Source organism: Triticum aestivum, chromosome 5B, assembly GCF_018294505.1.
Source record: "Triticum aestivum cultivar Chinese Spring chromosome 5B, IWGSC CS RefSeq v2.1, whole genome shotgun sequence".
NCBI classification, from domain to species: domain Eukaryota; kingdom Viridiplantae; phylum Streptophyta; class Magnoliopsida; order Poales; family Poaceae; genus Triticum; species Triticum aestivum.
In genome coordinates this window covers 676,674,733-676,694,595 of record NC_057807.1, presented here as the reverse complement: position 1 = coordinate 676,694,595, position 19,863 = coordinate 676,674,733, and the positions used below count along the sequence as shown (strand labels likewise).

The 19,863-nt window shown below is 43.0% G+C and overlaps 2 protein-coding genes across 2 annotated transcripts; one reads left to right on the top strand and one right to left on the bottom strand.

Moving 5' to 3' along the window:
* The first annotated feature begins 1,315 nt into the window (after nucleotides 1–1,315).
* On the top strand, nucleotides 1,316–4,088 carry LOC123114123 (huntingtin-interacting protein K). The gene is made up of 4 exons (XM_044535490.1): nucleotides 1,316–1,597; nucleotides 2,640–2,695; nucleotides 3,655–3,721; nucleotides 3,812–4,088. The coding sequence occupies exons 1-4, from the start codon at nucleotides 1,415–1,417 to the stop codon at nucleotides 3,890–3,892; spliced, it is 387 nt and encodes a 128-aa protein (XP_044391425.1). The 5' UTR covers nucleotides 1,316–1,414; the 3' UTR covers nucleotides 3,893–4,088.
* Nucleotides 4,089–6,704: 2,616 nt separating this feature from the next.
* On the bottom strand, nucleotides 6,705–8,392 carry LOC123117589 (uncharacterized). Its single transcript, XM_044538312.1, has 2 exons — nucleotides 7,177–8,392; nucleotides 6,705–7,104 (listed from the first exon to the last, which is right to left on the bottom strand). The coding sequence occupies exons 1-2, from the start codon at nucleotides 8,248–8,250 to the stop codon at nucleotides 6,853–6,855; spliced, it is 1,326 nt and encodes a 441-aa protein (XP_044394247.1). The 5' UTR covers nucleotides 8,251–8,392; the 3' UTR covers nucleotides 6,705–6,852.
* Between the last annotated feature and the right edge of the window lie 11,471 nt (nucleotides 8,393–19,863).

Sequence of the window (19,863 nt, the reverse complement as noted above, 5' to 3'; positions counted from 1 at the left end):
CTCCTGCTTGAACAGTAAAATAACAGAACCAACAACAGACCCAAAGTTAGGGTCAGGTGCCTCGAGTCGTCATGCCTTTTTTTGGTGGTGCTAATTTTGTTGCAATAAAGAACTACATAGCACTGTCTATTTAATCACTCATATGTCCGTACCTAATAAGGAGCTAATGCATGTTGAGGTTCCAAACAAAGTATGAAAATTTGTCATGACACATGAACGTGAAATATAAACATCAAAGAGCACTATCGATTATGTTGTCTACACATAAAGTACAAATATAAGCAAATAATGTCAGGACAATATTCATGTTTTTTTTTCACTTTTGTACATGTGTTTTTACTTGTATGTTTACCTTTCTCGGGAATCAATCGTTTCAAACTCCCCCTCCACAACAAGTAAAAACAATACTTACTCTATGGTTGTGTTGCTCGTGTTTAAATAGTAAATTAGTTGCACTCGCAACAGATCCAAAGTTAGGGTCAGACACTCAAGTCGTCATGTCTCTCTTTTTTATAGGTGGTGCTATTTTTACTACAACAAAAAACTATGTAGCACCGACTCTTTCATAACTCTTTGTATCCATACCTAATAAGGATTTTTTTTGATAATTCATACCTAATAATAGAGTTGATGCTTCTTGAAAACCCAAACGAAGTCTAATTTTTTTTCATGACACGGACGTGAAATATAAACATCAAAGAGCACTATCTATTATGTTGTTGATAAATAAAGTTTAAGTAAGCGAATGCCACGATAATACTCATCTTTTTTTTACTTTTATACATACGCTTATTTTGTTTCCACGAGAGGAGAAGATATATAAATATTGTGAATAACTCCTAAAGAAATTATAAAAGGACGTCAATTCCAGTGAACATTCGTTGGGGGCATATCAGTTGCGAACGTCCGCGTGACAGTTTCAAAAGCTACCATCCATATACAGATCTGGTGGTTCTAGAGCATTCGTCGGGATTGGGCTCTTGACGAACGTTTGCCAAATATCATTACGGCTGTAAAATGATGTTCCATTATGTCAACAAACACCTCTCCAATACATGCCCACAACTTTCATGCCATGTGAAATCCATCTCGTATTCTTAAAAAAAAAATCCATCTCTAAAATGTCACGAGCAGATTCTCCTCCAAATCGAACCCCTTTTCGTTTCTTACAGTAATCTCCTTTTGGAAAAAAAATCAATTGTTCCAAACTCCCTCTCCACAAAAAAAAATCCCAAAAAATAAAGAATGAACTGGCCATGACCTGTCTCGCACGAATCTCAACGCCGTATCGGCGGACAACAAAACCCTCTAGCCCCTTCGCACCCAGACCCTCTCTGCAGTCCCACCACACACGACAGCGAGAAGGGGAATTTTTCTAGCTAGGGTTTTAGACAGCGCGGGTCGGAGAGAGGCGATGGGCGCGGCGGTCGACGAGACGGCGGCGGCGGCGGCAGCCGCGGCTGTGGCGGCGGAGGGCGGCGCCGCTGCCGCCGCGGCGGAGGCCGACTCCAAGGACCTGCAGCAGCAGAGCAAGGCCCTCGACAAGCTCACCGACCACGTCGAGGATCGCCAGCTCGACTCCTCCCGCGTCCAATCCGTACGTCCTGCTCGAACCCCCGACCCCGCGCTCCCGCGAGCGAGGATTCACAGATTCCGTCGCCTATTTAGTGAGGATTAGGTGTAGATTCGTGATCCGCTGGCCCATTAGTGAGCAATCGGAGCGACGAGCTGGAGGATCTGGTCGACATTGTTGGAGCGTGGATGCACGGTGTCACGAATTATTATTTTGCCTCCCCTGCTTTGCTTTGTGGGGATGACATGCTTCAGCTTAATCCTCCATACATGACTAGCCTGCTCCTGGATGCATGCTTATACTGTTATTTTTACTCCCTTTGCTGTTTCCAGTCAGAATCATTTCAACTGTTATCAGATTCCCGGCCCATTAGTTATTGGTTGAGCACACTGTACGTTCCATGTCTGTTGGGTGTAACGTTCAAACAGTGAACGCTTTTGTTAGATACAGTATCTCTATTCCGTAATCAAGACATCAGACGGTGGCATGCAGTACACACAACCTACATTTGGTAGCAGCTCCTCATAATCTGTCCACCCACCATATAATCTCTGTACTTCTGCTTGTCTGTCTCTGATAGACAATAACATTTTATTAGATGTATTGCTAATCAATTGCAAGTTTTCACTGCTTAACTGCAGTATTATCCGAAGGTCCGTTGACCTGAGTAGTATATCCATTATTTCCATGTCATATGAATAGCTCGCGTTTTGATTTCTACGCCGCCCACCATTTCTATAATTCTGGAAAATTATTGAATAAGTTATATCAGTGTGGCCTCTGAAAAGTGCTGCTTGGGCAGATATACAGTTCACCTTCCAGTCTGATCCATAAGCATTTTAATCAAATGATTTTGAAGGGGTTATCTAAATAACTTTGAAAGAGACACCTGCTACCAGTTGAATGAGCCTCAATATAGTAACTCCGTGCTAAAACATGGATATCAGGAAACTAGAAATCTAGAAGTAAGATGTAGATGATAGATTCGTAGATAAGTGTGTATGTTTAATTGAGATGTTTTTGGGAGTACCTTGGTGATGCTGATATATCTTTCTTTCTTTTACAGGCCATGGCAGCTCTTGCTTCATCTAAAGAGGCTGACTGGAATGCCATGAGACTGAGGTTGGTGTGGAAAATATTCATGGCTATTCTTTTGGTCTCAAGAAACTTGCAATAAACCAATGCACTGTTCTTTTTTAGTTTTTGCTGAACGACAGACGTTACTAGCAACTGCACATGGAAATTTTAAATGTGATGTTCATTTTGAATAAAAGCTTACCCTGCTACAAAATTAAGCTTCATTTATAATGTCCATTAACAGATAGGTCAGCATTTTACAAAGAAGAGAACAATCCAACGACGCAGACAGGTTGCAGTTTTGCTCAATATCTTGTCATCACATAGGTTTCCAACTTGATGAAAGAAAAAAACAAGTAAGGATAAATAAGTGAACGGGAAAGAAAAGAAAATCTAGCACGAACAGTGGAACTTAGATCAGTGCACTCCCTCCGTTCACAAATATAAGATGTTTTAGATATTTCAATATGGACTGAAATGAGTGAACAAACACACTAAAACATGTATATGTACATCCGATTCAGAAAAAAGTTAGAAAATCTTATTATTGTGAACGGAGGGAGTACTTTGTAATTTTTGTGCTCGAGTTTGCAATATCCCATTATCTATTTTGTTGGGGATTCCATGTTTCTGGTTGATGGTATGTTTGGATTATTACCAAAGTGTACCTTACCAGTTTTTCTTACCATAACTTAAAAAATTGGTCTATGTTTAGATAGTTGCTAACTGTTTGGCACGCCAATGCTCTTTTGCCAATTCTAGTTATTTTTCTAGCCAATCTTGGCCAAGGCGTGGGTATGCACACCAAACTTGGCATAAACTGAACTCACCCGTAGTATTCCATTACATATCAGCTCCAATCTGAAACGAAGACAATGGCCTTGAGAAGTATGTAGTATACTCATTTTTAGATAAATGGGTTTGGTCTTATTCTCCTGGAAATGTTGTTCACAGCTCATGGTATTGTTATAACATAACGGGTGTTTCTGTTTGCCTTTCACCAGGGAGAAAGAATTAGCTGCTGTCAAGATCAACCCCACCGACGTTGAAATCATCGCCAACGAGCTTGAGGTGGCATCTGAAACCATGGCTTGCACCTATTTTTTCCTTCCTGTTAATGCTCTAAATAATGCCCCTTCTAAAGCATCTCTGAATGTGCAGTTGGACAAGAAGATCGCAGAGAGGACGCTCCGAGAGCACAAGGGCGATGCTGTTGCCGCGGTCCGGTTCTTGCTTCGCTGATCCTGAACACATGCCGCCTGCGTGCGTGCAAGTGATTTCGTTTGATCAGTAAACCGTGCGGATGGGCCTGTACTTTGCCTTCCTGTATCACAGTGAAACGACCGTTTTTGTCGCGCTTGCGGAACTTATATTTCCATGGTTGCTGCAGACTGGTTTATGTCCCCTTGAAAAAGAAAGTCAGAAAGTTGCTGCGTCAGTGTGCATTGTGTCGTGGCAATCACGCCGTTGCAGGGTAGCCTAGAGACTCTGCCGCCGGCTCCGTCGGAGATGGCCTCCAGAAGTCTACCGCCGATGCCGTTGGAGGCAGGCTGCCATGCTTGCTTTTCTCAGCGTAGACGGATCAATTGGGATACCACTGTTGACTATGATGGTGGCTCGTCTACTCTACTGCCACGTACGGTTTTTGGCGGTAGATTAGAGGGTTCAGTCGTAAAATAGTTTCAGTGCTAAACTTGTCACTGAAGATCAAAGCAGTGATTTTGCCCTGACCATAGAGTAGAATAGGACAGGGTTTCAAAACTCAGGGGACAATTTTTATAAGAAAGACTGAAACTCAGGAGACAATTTCTGGGGATTATAATTTGTTGGGGCTTCCAAGACCTCCAGAAAATAAAATAAATAAAAAACTATACCGATGCTTCTCTGATGAATGCTATCGGTCTAAACACTTTTCCCCTGTTGAAACTTGGTGGCCTCGTCTCTGACGTAAAAACAAAAGGCGTTGCTTGCACCTACATAGAAGTTAAATTCTATTGAGCTACCAAAACTTAGCACTTTTCTTGGTAACGAGCTTGAGGCGGCCTGTGAAACCTCACCCGTAGCTTCTTTCTTTCCTAAGAGCATCTCCGAGGCACACATGATGCAGATGTAAAACAATTTACATTACCTTATTCAAGTGATGTAAAATACAACAGTTGAAGATGAAAATTTGCATCACCAGCCGCCTGGTGATGTATAATCCGCAGCCACGTGCCAACCACTAGTTCCCCTCTTTTTCACCCACCGTGCAACCACCTCTATGCCTCCCGCCGCCAGCCGCACTGCCGTCAGATCCGGTCTTCCCCACCCCGTCACTGGTACCGTCGCACTTCGATAGCCCCCACCCTCTCGGCTGCATTCGTCCCGCTTTTGCACTGCCGCCCCACCCCGCCTCAGTTGAAGCTCCCTCGCCCAATCCGAGCTCCGCCGGCCTGCCCCGCCGCATTTGAAGCTCGGCCGCCGGCGTCCGTCTCGACTCGACGCTCGACTGTAGCTGCGCCGCCGCCATGCCATCGAAGAAAGTGTCCAAGAGCAAGACCAATTTCTTAGGGGTGCAGAAGAAGCCGTCCAGGAACTTCAGCGTAGAATCCCAGTGCGATGGCTACCGCTACTGGATCGACACGTTCGACCGTCGACATGGTCGTGCGCGCGTATGAAATCGCCGCGTGGCGTTTCGGCCGGCTGAGGCGTGGGATGAACTTCCCGGAGATCGATACTTGGGTGGACCGCGGAGCTAATCGGGCCGAAGAAGCACAACATTTGGCGGATGGACGAGAAGGAGGAGGAAGAGGAGGAGGTTCTCGTTGCTCCCGACGATAGTGACAAGGCAGCAAGGCGAGGTTCATGCGGGAGCATCCGGAGTATGTCTAGGCCGAGCGCGACTTCTTCTGAAAGCGCGAGGCCGAGCAGAAGAAGAAGGGAGTGAGGAAGGAGGAGGAGGCCGGCCCCTCGATGGTACTAATCCCTGTCTAGTCGGACTAGGATGACTCGGATGAGAAGGACGACGAGTGTGACGACCCCAACAAGGAGGAGTTATGGGAGCAGTTCAAGAGCGAAGACGAGTAGGCTCAGAGTAGTAGCAGTTTGAACTATGTTTAGTTATGTTTTAAGTCTTTAAAAACCATGTTTGATTCAAATGAACTTACTATGTTTAAATTTATGTTTGAAATGATATAGTAGTTGAACTAGTTTTACATCTTCAAATACACCATATGTTCGTGTAGTAGTTTTACATCACCAAATATACATCATCTCTTGAAGTTAGGAACTTTTTGGAGATGTAAAAATCACCTTTTGATTTTTAAAAATATACATCACCTGCTTTTATATCTCCAAGTATACATTTTCTATTGGAGATGCTCTAATGCTCCAAATGCCCCTTCCAAACCATACTCGCTCCGTGGCAAGCGTCAAAAAATGTCTTACACTTTGAGACAAAGAGAGTATTTGAATGTGCGGTAGGACAAGAAGATTGCAGAGAGCACCCTCCCAGAACACAAGGCAATTCGGTTCTTGCTTCGCTGATGAATGATGATTGTGTTCGGTCCGTAAAACCAGGCAAATGCGCGAAAGTGTCCCTTCTAATCTCGAGCTCAAATGCTCCTGTTGTGAACAGTAAAAGTCACATTTTTTTTAAACAAACATTGCTTAGTTTTCTATGTGCATGCAAATTTCATGATGAAATCACATTCATGGAGGTTTAGGAAAAAACTTACAAAATCAGCACCTCAAAATGCTTTAAAAACTATTCTTTTTGGAGCATTGATTTTGTTTTTGACAGAGCATTACGAGTGTTATTTTTTCACAATGTTTGTTGCCAAAAAGAATCATGTTTTCTTGATTTTTTTACTATTTATTTCAATTTTACTGTTCATAAGGGTACGTTCAGAACTTATATTTCGATGCTGCTGCAAAGATGTTTCTGTTCCCCCATAAAACTTGACAATTTTAGTCAGCAGTTCATTGGTGTTTTATATGCAAACAATTCATGAGATGCTTGGTTCATTTGGAGATCCAGATGCAATTTTCGCGAGAACAATGACAGTGGCGATAATGGATCCAGTTTGGGTTGCAGTATTAGTACTGATTTTTCGCAAAGCATCGTAATACTCCTATACAAATACTACAATTTGCAGTCATTGAAGAAATCAATGAAATTTTGTAGAAAAAGAAGGGAAAAAAATAAGGAAAAGAATGTTGAATCAGAGCTGCCGAGGAGCAGGATGGAGCTCAGCGGAGCGGTCGAGCTCGGCGAGCATGGCCACCCGGTCCATCTCGTACCCACACACCTCCATGTCCCCGTCGCCGTCGCGGTCGTCGTCCCCCGACCAGTCCACCCTGCCCACCTGCATCGTCTCCACGTCCACGGCGTACACCTGCGTCTTGCCGCCCCTGTTCCTCGCCGTGAAGAGCGCCACGCCGCTCTTCTCGCAGAACCACCGCAGCCTCACCACCTGCAGGCCCATCAGCTCCGCGTTCAGCGTCCACCGCCACTCCTTCCTCCCCGACACGCCGCCGTTCCTCACCACGTCGGCGTAGACGACCACGTAGGCGCGCACCGCGTCGGCCTTGCATTCCAGCACGCACAGCCTCCCGTCCGGCATCAGCCCCAGCAGCCGGTCCACCTCGCCGAGGGAGGCCTTGGCGCGTCGCGGCGGCGACTCGAAGGCCTGCACGGTGTAGCCAAAGCTGGACGTGTGCAGCGTGGCGGGGTTGACGGCGATGCCGAGCCCGTACCAGCAGACCGCGCCGCCCCGCACCAGCGTCGCGTGCGCCCTGACGCCCAGCTGCCGCCCCCTCGCGATCCGGGCGCCGGTCACCTCCACCTCCGGCCCCCAGCTTCCGTCGTCCGAGGAGTAGCGCCGGAGCGCCGTGTAGCTGCGGTGGTTGTAGAGGAGGAGCACGCGGTACGAGGACGGGGACGTCGACGTGGCCGTGCCGGCCGAGCATGCGTCGTACAGGTGGAGCCCGTCGTCGGCGGTGAGCAGGGCGCACGCGTACGGCCCCGGGCGGTCCTTGCCGCTCAGGGGCGGGAGCAGGTGGGCGTCGCCGGTCATGGGGTCGCACACGCACAGCCTCAGCACGCAGGCGCTCTTGGCGCGGCGGAGGTCCATCACGACGCGGCCGTTGCGGGACGCGACGACGCGCGACGACGAGCCCGGCACTCCGCCGTCGGCGATCGAGAGGTCGGGCTTGGTGAAGGGCACGAATCCCTCGCGGCGGGGGCGGCCGCGGCCGCGGCCGCGGTCGCTGTGCAGGAAAACGCCGACCGCGAGGCGGCGGGCGAAGCGGTCGCAGCGCGGGGGCCCGCGGCGGCAGATGAAGGCGGCGTCGGAGGAGACGAGGCGGCGCCAGCGCCTGCAGGCGGCGGCGCAGCGGACGAGGTCCCCGGCGTCGGAGAGGGCGGAGAAGACGAGGAGCAGGGTTTCATCGCCCAGGGGCAGCGCCTGGTCGCCGTGCTCGGGCCCGTGCCGCTTGAACGGCCTGCGGCGGGCGGCGAGCCACCCTCTGCTCCCGCCTGCGGAGGGATCCGTCCCAGCGGCGGTGGTCGAGCGCCGGCGGCGGCCGCAGCGGCGGCGTGGCGGCCGTGACGGCGGCATGATGATCGGCCGGTTGGGATTTGGGGGAGATCGAGCAACGGTTTAGGGGGCCGTGGTTACAGAGGTAATCGCCCAGATCCGTAAAAGAAGATCGCCTGATTTTCCATGTCACGGGCCACTTGGATTTCCGTTTCACGTCAGAGAAAGAAAAAAAGACAAGGAATCGATGGGCCTGCCTAAAAAAAAATGAGACCAACCCAAGGGCTAACCTTCGTTGGCATTTTTTTATAGGAGAAACTCTGCGAGCACCGCGGGTTCAAATCGGGACTCGAACTCGGGTGAGCTGACAGCAACCTCAGCTACGATGGGCCTGCCTACTAATCATGAAGGCCCACTGCTCGATCCTCACTGCACTCAGCTCGAAAAAAAACACTCATCCCCATTGCAAGTTCTCGACCCCCTCCTTGGCTCACATTACCAAATGCCAACGAAGCATATCACTTCATCTTGTGTCTGATGATTCTTCATACCGCCAAGTAACGTGGCAGTATAGTTAAGTAGGAGAAAGAGGAATGTCGTTCCTGATTCAAGCATGGTTAATATACTATATAGTCAACTCCTCGTTATATGATGTTGTCATGTCATATATAATCATCAATTATACAATGAGTTTAACTATAAGAGTAGTACCTTTTTCACCTTCTCTATATCTCTTTCTTCATATTTATTGTATTTGCGTAGAAGTACGCATATATTCAAACTTTTGCATGGAGCCCACTTCCGTCATCTTCTAATGTCTCTTCCCTCCACATAGGCAAAATTGCCATGTAGGCGGGCTATAAGCCGGCTATTGTACTTGCTCTGATTAGAGTACGACTCTAACTTGTTAACCTAGGCACACCCCTTTCCCCCTAAAAAAAGAATAAGGAAATTACCCTTTTCGATCATGTGCGACGTTTTATCTCTTCTTCCTCCCATGTCACCAGCTCCTGCCCATTGAACCGTCATGTCACTCCATTCCCTTTGGTCACCTTAGGCTTCGGTTCCCCCACTCGCATCTCCTAACTACATGATCATACCCCCTGCCGGGTTTCGAGCCGAGCTTGACAAGGTGTAACACCCCAAAATTTTAACCAGGTTTTTATCAAGTAAAATTTGGCTAGAAATAAAGTTTTGAATTGTATTAGATCATTTGTTAATTTCACAATCTTCTCCGTTTTCTAAAATTCTTCCCTCCATATAGATATTTTGGGAAAGTATTGTGGGCTTTGAAAGTTTTCTTAAATCATTTTATCTAACTTTTAAAAATTCAGTAGGAAATACTTTAATAATAAAACTTGCCCAAACCTATCCTTTTAATAGCATTTTCAGACTTTGAAATGCTCCTGTTGCACTAAAACTATTTTAAATAATTCTATTAAATTCCCACAAAAATTATAAGAGGTCATATGATGACAATAAATTAATTTTATACAAAAACCCATCATGACCTTTTGGAAATTTTGAGAAAATCATCCTCTTTTCAATTTTGGTCCAGATTGAGCATTGAACTACAACCACATTAAATATGGCTCAATAAATTCTGAAACTCTTCCATCTTGTAGTACATCCAACCAAACCCTTAAGTCCACAAGCACAACCCCAATTTCACCTTATAAGCCCACCAAATAACTCCCCCTGTAGTTTTGGGTCAGAACTGAACTTTTGTAAAACTTGCACTAACATGTTTTTATTTTTATCAAACCAACTTTAGTATCATATCTATCATCCAAAGAGACATCATCCTGCCAATTTTCACTTTCAGAAAAGATCACTAGATGGCCCTAGCATTTCACCAAACATCTCCTGTACTTGCATTGGGCACTTGCTCTTGTGGCCAAATCACCATGTCCAACAGCTCTAGGCAGTCCAGGAGCATCACGCTGCCAAACCTTAGCTCAAGAAAATCAGCTTAGGTCGACCTCGCATTTCGTTGATGAAAGGATCGATACGGTCGATTAGAGGGGGGGGTTGCATAGGAGACTACAAATTTTAATCTTTCTTGTCAATTTTAAGGATTAGCGGATAAATATGGTTAACTAGATATGCAACTAGGTGAACACAACCTATGTGACAAGCAAGCTTAAAGCAAGATATGGTAGGCAACAAACTAATTAACAAGCCAACAAGCATACAAGGGAAATAAAGGTACGGGAAAGGATTAACCACAAGTGAGGCGAGGGCGCGGATTTTATCCCGAAGTTCACTCTTCCTTGGGGAAGAGCTACTCTTCGTTTAGAGCGTCGCTGGAGCCAAAGCTTGTGGAATGCGACGAAGGCTCACCGTAGTCTGTTTCGAGTCACCCCCAACGAATGAGCCTCGAATCACTCGGGGTTGGTCTTGAAGGCGACCACCACACCTTTACAAACTTCTCCGGAGCACACCACAAGCAAGGAAGCTTCTGAAGGAACCTCTAACCGCCTAGGAGCCCAAGCTCCAAGAGTAATAAGTCAATGGGAAAGAAATGTTGTGGGGAACGCAATTCGGTTTGGTTAAGATGTAGATCGGGTCTTGCTCTCCGAATCCTCAAAGTTTCAACAAGTTTGGGTGGAGGGATTGAGAGTATTGAGCAAAATGAGGTGTAGCAATGGTGGAGCTCAACAAGACATTAGGGTTAGGGATGGCGGAAGAAGAAGGGGGGATTTTTATAGTGTTTGTCCCGGGGTGGCCGTTTCTGCCCGTTGGACCCCATGCGCACAGGCTAAGTCAGCCTTGTGTGCACGGGGTACTCAGAGACTTTCACACCACCCCGTGCGCGTGATACGTCTCCAACGTATCTATAATTTTTGATTGTTCCATGCTATTATATTACCTGTTTTGGATGTTTATGGGCTTTATTTTACACATTTATATCATTTTTGGGACTAACCTACTAGCCGGAGACCCAGCCCGTATTGCTATTTTTTTTTGCCTATTTCAGTGTTTCGAAGAAAAGGAATATCAAATGGAGTCCAAACGGAATGAAACCTTCGGGAGCGTGATTTTTGGAACGAACATGATCCAGAGGACTTGGAGTGCAAGTCAAGAAGCAGCCGAGGCCTCCACGAGATAGGAGGGCGCCCCCCTGTAGGGCGCGACCCCCTGTCTCATGGGCCCCTCGGGCGTCCACCGACGTACTTCTTCCTCCTATATAAGCCTACATACCCCGAAAACATCCAGGAGGCACCCGAAACACAATTTCCACCACCGTAACCTTTTGTATCCGCGAGATGCCATCTTGGAGCCATCGCCGGCATTCTGCCGGAGGGGGAATCCACCATGGAGGGCTTCTACATCAACATCCTTGCCCCTCCGATGAGTTGTGAGTAGTTTACCACAGACCTACGGGTCCATAGTTATTAGCTAGATGGCTTCTTCTCTCTTTTTGGATCTCAATACAATGTTCTCCCCCTCTCTTGTGGAGATCTATTCGATGTAATCTCTTTTTGCGGTGTGTTTGTTGAGATCCGATGAATTGTGGGTTTATGATCTGATTTATCTATGGATAATAATTGAATCTTCTCTAAATTCTTTTATATGATTGAGTTATCTTTGCAAGTCTCTTCGAATTATCGGTTTGGTTTGGCCTACTAGATTGATCTTTCTTGCCATGGGAGAAGTGCTTAGCTTTGGGTTCAATCTTGCGGTGTTCTTACCCAGTGACAGAAAGGGTTGCAAGACACGTATTGTATTGCTGCCATCGAGGATAAAAAGATGGGGTTTATATCATATTGCTTGAGTTTATCCCTCTACATCATGTCATCTTGCTTAATGCGTTACTCTGTTCTTATGAACTTAATACTCTAGATGCATGCTGGATAGCGCTCGATGTGTGGAGTAATAGTAGTAGATGCAGGCAGGAGTCGGTCTACTTGTTATGGATGTGATGCCTATATACATGATCATGCCTAGATAATGTCATAATTATTCGCTTTTCTATCAATTGCTCGACAGTAATTTGTTCACCCACCGTAATACTTATGCTCTCGAGAGAAGCCTCTAGTGAAACCTATGGCCCCCGGGTCTATCTCTTATCATATTTGCTTCCAATCTACTTTTATTTGCATCTTTACTTTCTGCATCTATATTATAAAATACCAAAAATATATTTATCTTATCATACTATCTCTATTAGATCTCACTTTTGCAAGTGGGCGTGAAGGGATTGACATCCCCTTTGTTGCATTGGTTGTGAGTTCTTTGTTTGTTTGTGTAGGTTCGTGGGACTTGTTGAGAAGCCTCCTACTGGATTGATACCTTGGTTCTCAAAAACAGAGGGAAATACTTACGCTACTATTGCTGCATCACCCTCTCCTCTTCGAGGAAAACCAACGCAAGCTCAAGACGTAGCAAGAAGGATTTCTGGCGCCGTTGCCGGGGAGGTCTTCGCTCAAGTCAAGACATACCAAGTACCCATTACAAACTCATCTCCCTCGCATTTACATTATTTGCCATTTGCCTCTCGTTTTCCTCTACCCCACTTCACCCTTGCCGTTTTATTCGCCCTCTCTTTCCCAATCTCCTCTCTTTTTCGCTTGCCATTTTCTGTTTGCTTGTGTGTTGGATTACTTGTTGCCATGGCGCAAGATAATACCAAATTGTGTGATTTCTCGAATACCAATAATAATTATTTCCTTAGTACTCCAATTGCTCCTATTAATGATGTTGAGTCTTGTGAAATCAATACTGCTTTGCCGAATCTTGTTATGAAAGATCAATTCACCGGCCTTCCTAGTGAAGATGCCGCTACTCATCTAAACAATTTTGTTGATTTGTGTGATATGCAAAAGAAGAAAGATACAGATAATGATATTGTCAAATTGAAGTTATTTCCGTTTTCGCTTAGAGATCGTGCTAAAGTTTGGTTTTCGTCTTTGCCTAAAAATAGTATTGATTCTTGGAACAAGTACAAAGATGCTTTTATCTCTAAGTATTTTCCTCCCGCTAAGATCATCACTCTTAGGAACGATATAATGAATCTTAAACAACTTGATCATGAGCATGTTGCCCAATCTTGGGAAAGAATGAAATTGATGATTCGCAATTGCCCTACTCATGGTTTGAATTTATGGATGATCATACACAATTTTTATGCCTGTTTGAACTTTGCTTCTAGAAATCTTTTAGATTCGGCCGCCGGAGGCACGTTTATGGAAATCACTTTAGGAGATGCTACAAAACTTTTTTTTATAATAGTATGGCTAATTATTCTCAATGTCATACCGAACGATCTACTAGTAAAAAAGTGCATGCTATAGAAGAAATTAATGTTTTGAGTGGAAAGATGTATGAGCTTATGCGATTGTTTGCTACTAAGAGTTCTTCTATTGATCCCAATGATATGCCTTTGTCTACCTTGATTGAGAATAATAATGAATCTATGGATGTGAATTTTGTTGGTAGGAATAATTTTGGAAACAATGCTTATAGAGGAAACTTTAATTCTAGACCGTTCCCTAGCAATTCCTCTAATAATTATGGAAATTCCTACAATAATTCTTATGGTAATTTTAATAAGATGCCCTCTGATTTTTAGAATAGTGTGAAATAATTTATGATTTCTCAAAAGAATTTTAGTGCTTTGCTTGAAGAAAAATTGCTCAAAGTTGATGATTTGGCCAGGAATGTTGATAGACTTTCACTTGATGTTGATTCTCTCAAACTTACATCTTCTCCTCCTAAGCATGATATCAATGAGTCTCTCAAAGCAATGAGAATTTCCATTGAAGAGTGCAAGGAAAGAACCGCTAGATTGCGTGCTAAGAAAGGTAGCTTTATAAAAGCATGTTCTTCTAGTTTCCATGAAAACAATGATGAAGATCTTAAAGTTATTGATGTGTCCCCTATTAGATCTCTGTTTTGCAATATGAATTTTGATGATTATGGGACTGATGATGAATCAAATTTTCCTAGAAGGCGTCTCGAGAATTCGGAGTCTTTAGATTTTGATGCTAAATTTGGTAAAAGTGGGATTGGAGAGGTCACGACTTTAAATAGTATTGAACCCACTATCTCGGATTTCAAGGAATTTGATTATGATAATTGTTCTTTAAAAGGTTGTATTTCCTTGTTGCAATCCGTTGTTAATTCTCCACATGCTTATAGTCAAAATAAAGCTTTTACCAAACATATCGTTGATGCCTTGTTGCAATCTTTTGATGAAAAACTTAATTTGGAAGTTTCTATACCTAGAAAACTTAATGATGAGTGGGAACCTACTATAAAGATTAGAATTAAAGATCATGAGTGTTTTGCTTTGTGTGATTTGGGTGCTAGTGTTTCCACGATTCCGAAAACTTTATGTGATATTCTAGGCTTCCATGATCTTGATGATTGCTCGTTAAATTTGCACCTTGCAGATTCCACCATTAAAAATCCAATGGGAAGGATCAATGATGTTCTAATTGTTGCAAATAGAAATTTGGTGCCCGTTGATTTTATCGTTCTTGATATAGATTGCAATCTTTCTTGCCCTATTATTCTTGGTAGACCTTTCCTTAGAACGATTGACGCGATTATTGATATGAAGGAAGGGAATATTAGATTCCAATTTTCATTAATGAATGGCATGGAGAACTTTCCAAGAAAGAAAGTCAAATTACCTTATGAATCTATCATGCGGGCTACTTATGAGCCAAGTGTCAAAGATGGCACTCGTTAGATCTATCTTCACTTTTATGCCTAGCTAGGGGCGTTAAACGATAGCGCTAGTTGGGAGGCAGCCCAATTTTTCTTTATGTTCTTTGTTTTTGTTCCTGTTTATTGTTAAATTTTGTTTCTACTTTCTGTTTAGACGTGTTTTCATGTTTTAATTAGTGTTTGTGCCAAGTAGAACCTATAGGACAAATTATGATGATAGTTGATTTGATTCTGCTGAAAAACAGAAACTTTGCGCTCACGAGAAAAAAATCAATAAATCACAGGAACGAGATTTTGCATTGATTCTTTTTGCTTATGATCAATAAACAAATTTTTTAGGACTTCCTATTTTGGTAGGATTTTTAGAGTTCCAGAAGTTTGCGTTAGTTACAAATTTCTACAGACTGTTCTGTTTTTGACAGATTCTGTTTTTCGTGTGTTGTTTGCTTATTTTGATGCAGCTATGGCTAGTATGTAAGGGTATAAACCATGGCGAAGTTGGAATACAGTAGGTTTAACACCAAAATAAATAAATAATGACTTCATTACAGTACCTTATGTGGTGGTTTTGTTTTCTTTCACTAACGGAGCTTATAAGATTTCCTGTTGAGTTTTGTGTTGTGAAGTTTTCAAGTTTTGGGTAAAGCTTTTATGGACTATGGAATAAAGGGTGGCAAGAGCCTAAGCTTGGGGATGCCAAAGGCACCCCAAGATATTCAAGGATAGCCAAAAGCCTAAGCTTGGGGATGCCCTGGGAAGGCATCCCCTCTTTCGTCTTCGTTCATTGGTAACTTTACTTGGGGCTATATTTTTATTCGCCACATGATATGTGTTTTTGCTTGGAGCGTCGTGAATTATATTAGTCTTTGCTTGTTAGTTTACCACAATCATCCTTGCTGTACACACTTTTTTGGAGAATCCTATTTGATTAGAATTTGCTAGAAAACTCTATGTGCTTTACTTATATCTTTTGAGCTTGATAGTTTTTGCTCTAGTGCTTCACTTATATTATTTTGAGAGTCTTTTAGAACAGCATGGTATTTGCTATGGTTACAAACTTGGTCCTAGAATGATGAGCATCCAAGTTGGGTATTAATAAAAACTATCATAGAAAATGAATTGGATGCTAGGATCAATTTGATGCTTGATAATTGTTTTGAGATATAAAGGTAGTAACGTTAGGGTCATGCTAGTGGATAATTATGAAATTGAGAAATACTTTTGTTGAAGTTGGCAAGTCCCGTAGCATGCACGTAAGGTAGTAATGTTAGGGTCATGCTAGTGTATGCGCGCCTTGGTGGGTTGTGCTCCCCTCGGAGATCCCCTCAGGTACTTTCTTGGCCCACTGAATGTCTTCTGGTCCAAAAAAAAATCCACAAAAAGTTCCGCTGCGTTTGGACTCCGTTTGGTATTGATTTCCTGCGATGTAAAAAACAAGCAGAAAACAACAACTGGCACTAGGCACTATTTTAATAGGTTAATACCAAAAAATGATATAAAATGACTATAAAATGATTGTAAAACATCCAAGAATGATAATATAACAGTATGGAACAATCAAAAATCATAGATATGTTGGAGACGTATCAGTATCCCCAAGCTTAATTCCTGCTCGTCCTTGAGTAGGTAAATGATAAAAACAAATTTTTTGATGTGGAATGCTGCCTAACATGTTCATCACATTTTCTTTTCTTTGTAGCATGGACATTTGGACTTTTATATGGTTCAAAGCAATAGTCTAGTTTTGACATGAAGACTTTAATACTCAAGCATACCAACAAGCACCCATGTCTTTCAAAATATCAACACTAAAGCAAGTTATCCCTAGCCCATTATGCTCAATCATTGATCCATTCATGAAACACACTCGAATATTAGCTACACCAATGCTCAAATACGATCATAGTGCCCCTTAGTTGGTGCTTTATAAGAGAAGATGGAGACTCAAATTCAAAATAAAAATTGCATAAAGTAAAAGAAAGGCCCTTCGCAGAGGGAAGTAGGGATTTGTAGAGGTGCCGGAGCTCAAAGCGAAAATTAAGAGACAAAATTTTTTTTTGGGAGGCATACTTTTCCCACCAACGAAAACGACTTAGAGCTACCAACACTTTCCATGCTAGATACATCATAGGCGGTCCCCAAACAGAAAATAAAGTTTATTCCTTTTTCCACCATTGCTTTCACTTTGCATGGCTTGTCCGTATCCACGGGTGCCCTCCATACCAACACTTTCCAAGGAATTTATTATTTGACAACATAAAGTAATTTCATTTTTCATTTTGGGACTGGGCATTCCTAATACCTTTGCCGTATTCTCGTGCAATGACAAGTGAATAAACACTCATCGTGAGAATAACACATCTAGCATGGAAATTTTTGGCCACCCCTCACCGCCTCGCGAGCGGTACGAGCACACAAAAGAGAAATTTATTTTGAAAATTAGAGATGACACATGCAAATTTGCTTAGAATGGCATGGAAATACCACATATAGGTAGGTATAGTGGACTCATATGGCAAAACTGGTTTAAAGGGTTTTGGATGCACAAGTAGTGATCATACTTAGTGCAAAATGAAGGCTAGCAAAAAGATTGAGAAGCGACCAACCAAGAAACAAAAAATCTCGTATCCAAGCATTAAGCATAAGTAACACCGAATAATGCACCACAAGTAGGATATAAATTTCATTGCATGACTATTGACTTTCGTGCTTGCATAGGGAATCACAAACCTTAACATCAATATTCTTACTAAAGCATAATTACTCATCATGACTCACATATCATATCGTCATATCTCAAAACCATTACTAAGAATCAAGTTTATTTTGTCCAATGATCTTCATGAAAGTTTTCATTATATCCTCCTTGGATATCTATCACTTTGGGACTATTTTCATATGTTGCTTTTGATAAGCTCAAACAAATATAAGTGAAGAACATGAGCATAATATTTCTTTCTCTCAAAATAATCTAAGTGAAGCAAGAGAGAATTTCATAAAATTTTACTAACTCCCAAATAAATCTAAGTGAAGCATGAGAGTATTTCTTCAAAAATAACAAAGCACACCGTGCTAAAAAAGATATAAGTGAAGCACTAGAGCAATTCCATGGCTCTAAAAATTTAAGTGAAGCATAAGAGCAAGCATAGCATAATTTTTGGCTCTCTCAAAAAGGAGTGTCCAGCCAGGTTTCAAGACTTAAAACACAAAGCAGAATAAGCAAAGACTCACATCATACAAGACGCTCCAAGCAAAACTCATAATATGTGACGAATAAAAATATAGTTCCAAGTAAAATACCGATGGTTGTTAGAAGAAAGAGGGGATGCCACTCGTGGGCATCCCCAAGCTTAGTTGCTTGCTACTTCTTGAATATTATCTTGGGGTGCCTCGGGCATCCCCAAGCTTAGCCTTTTGCTAATCCTTATTACTTCATCCATCGTAAGATCACCCAAAACTTGAAAACTTTAATCACACAAAACTCAACAAAACCTTCGTGAGATCCGTTAGTATAAGAAAGCAAACCACTACTATAAGTACTGTTGCAAACCCATTAATATTTTATTTTTGCATTATATCCACTGTATTCCAACTTTTCTATGGCAAAAACTCTTCAAAGAAAATTATAGAATCATCAAAACAAGCACACTACACAAAGAAAACAGAATCTGTCAAAAACAGAACAGTCTGTAGCAATCTGACTACTTTGAATACTTCTTAATAACTAGCAATGTGCCAGCGTATTGCCACACGATCAAAGTAGATTAATACATATTCACTTATTTGATGGAAAAGTGTCTAGTTTTGAAATACGTATATCAGTAAAAATATGTTATGTTTCACTCAAAATATATTCCTTTGGCGGTTTTGATGAGATAAGGGAGAAATGTGGTTCGTTTAAAGATTCGAGAAGTGGTATATCTCTACTCTTATAAAAAACAGAGTTGGTGATGATGGTGTGCCCGCCATCCTGCAATATAGGTTGTCCAATTTATATTTGATGGATAGGAAGGAAACTATGGCAATTTTACAAAAAGATGCCCACACCCATCTCCACATTTGCAAATAAGGCCTTCCCTCGTTCATCCTTTTCTCCCACAAGATAAACTACTCATACAAATGCATCTTGATGTTCCGTGCAATGCATGGGCATCTTGCTAGTTGTTGCAAAAAGCCCATGTGTGTGTGTGGTGTGTGTGAGAGAGAGGGAGAGAGGAGGACGGAGTGCCTGTGTGTGATAAAGACACAAAGAGTGTGTGCGCGAGAGGTATCACCATAAAATGAGGCAATAGTGTGTGTGTGCACGATCGACAGGGCGTATCCCAAGAAGGGACGAAATATCTACATAGATAGAAGGAGCGCGAGAGAGACATGTATGAGATAGTGGAAGCAAGAGTGTGCGGGTGTATAAAATTATGTGGAGGCTAGTCGATCAATGTTTGTGAGAGAAATATGGGTCAGGGGTGCGAAAGCGAGAGTTTTGTGTTTGTGAGAGAGAGACGGTAGTCTGGAAGGGGAGTGGAAGTAGGAGTTGTGTGTGTGTGTGAGAGAGAGAGAGAGTGAGAGAGAGAATGGGAGGGGAGAGAGTTTCACTACTAGGAAAAGGCCTACTAATGGCGCACCGGTTTTGCCTACTAATGGCGCACTACCGGTGCGCCATTAGTAGCACGCCATTAGAATTTTTTACTAATGGTGCACCACTGGTGCGCCATTAGTATCTGGTATACTAATGGCGCACCTGGTAGTGCGCCATTAGTGTGTAACTCCATGCGCCATTAGTATGCCTCCCGGGGGGCCATATGTAACCATGTGCTTTGTCACACTAATGGCGCACTCTGCCTTGATGCGCCATTAGTATCCTTTGGTACACTAATGGCGCACTCTGCCTTGATGCGCCATTAGTATGAATATTTGTTTTTTTTGAATATTTGGTTTTTTTTGCTTTTCTGATTTTTGCACAGGTTACAAAATATATTATTGGACAGAATATAGATAGCAGCACACAGCAACATCAGA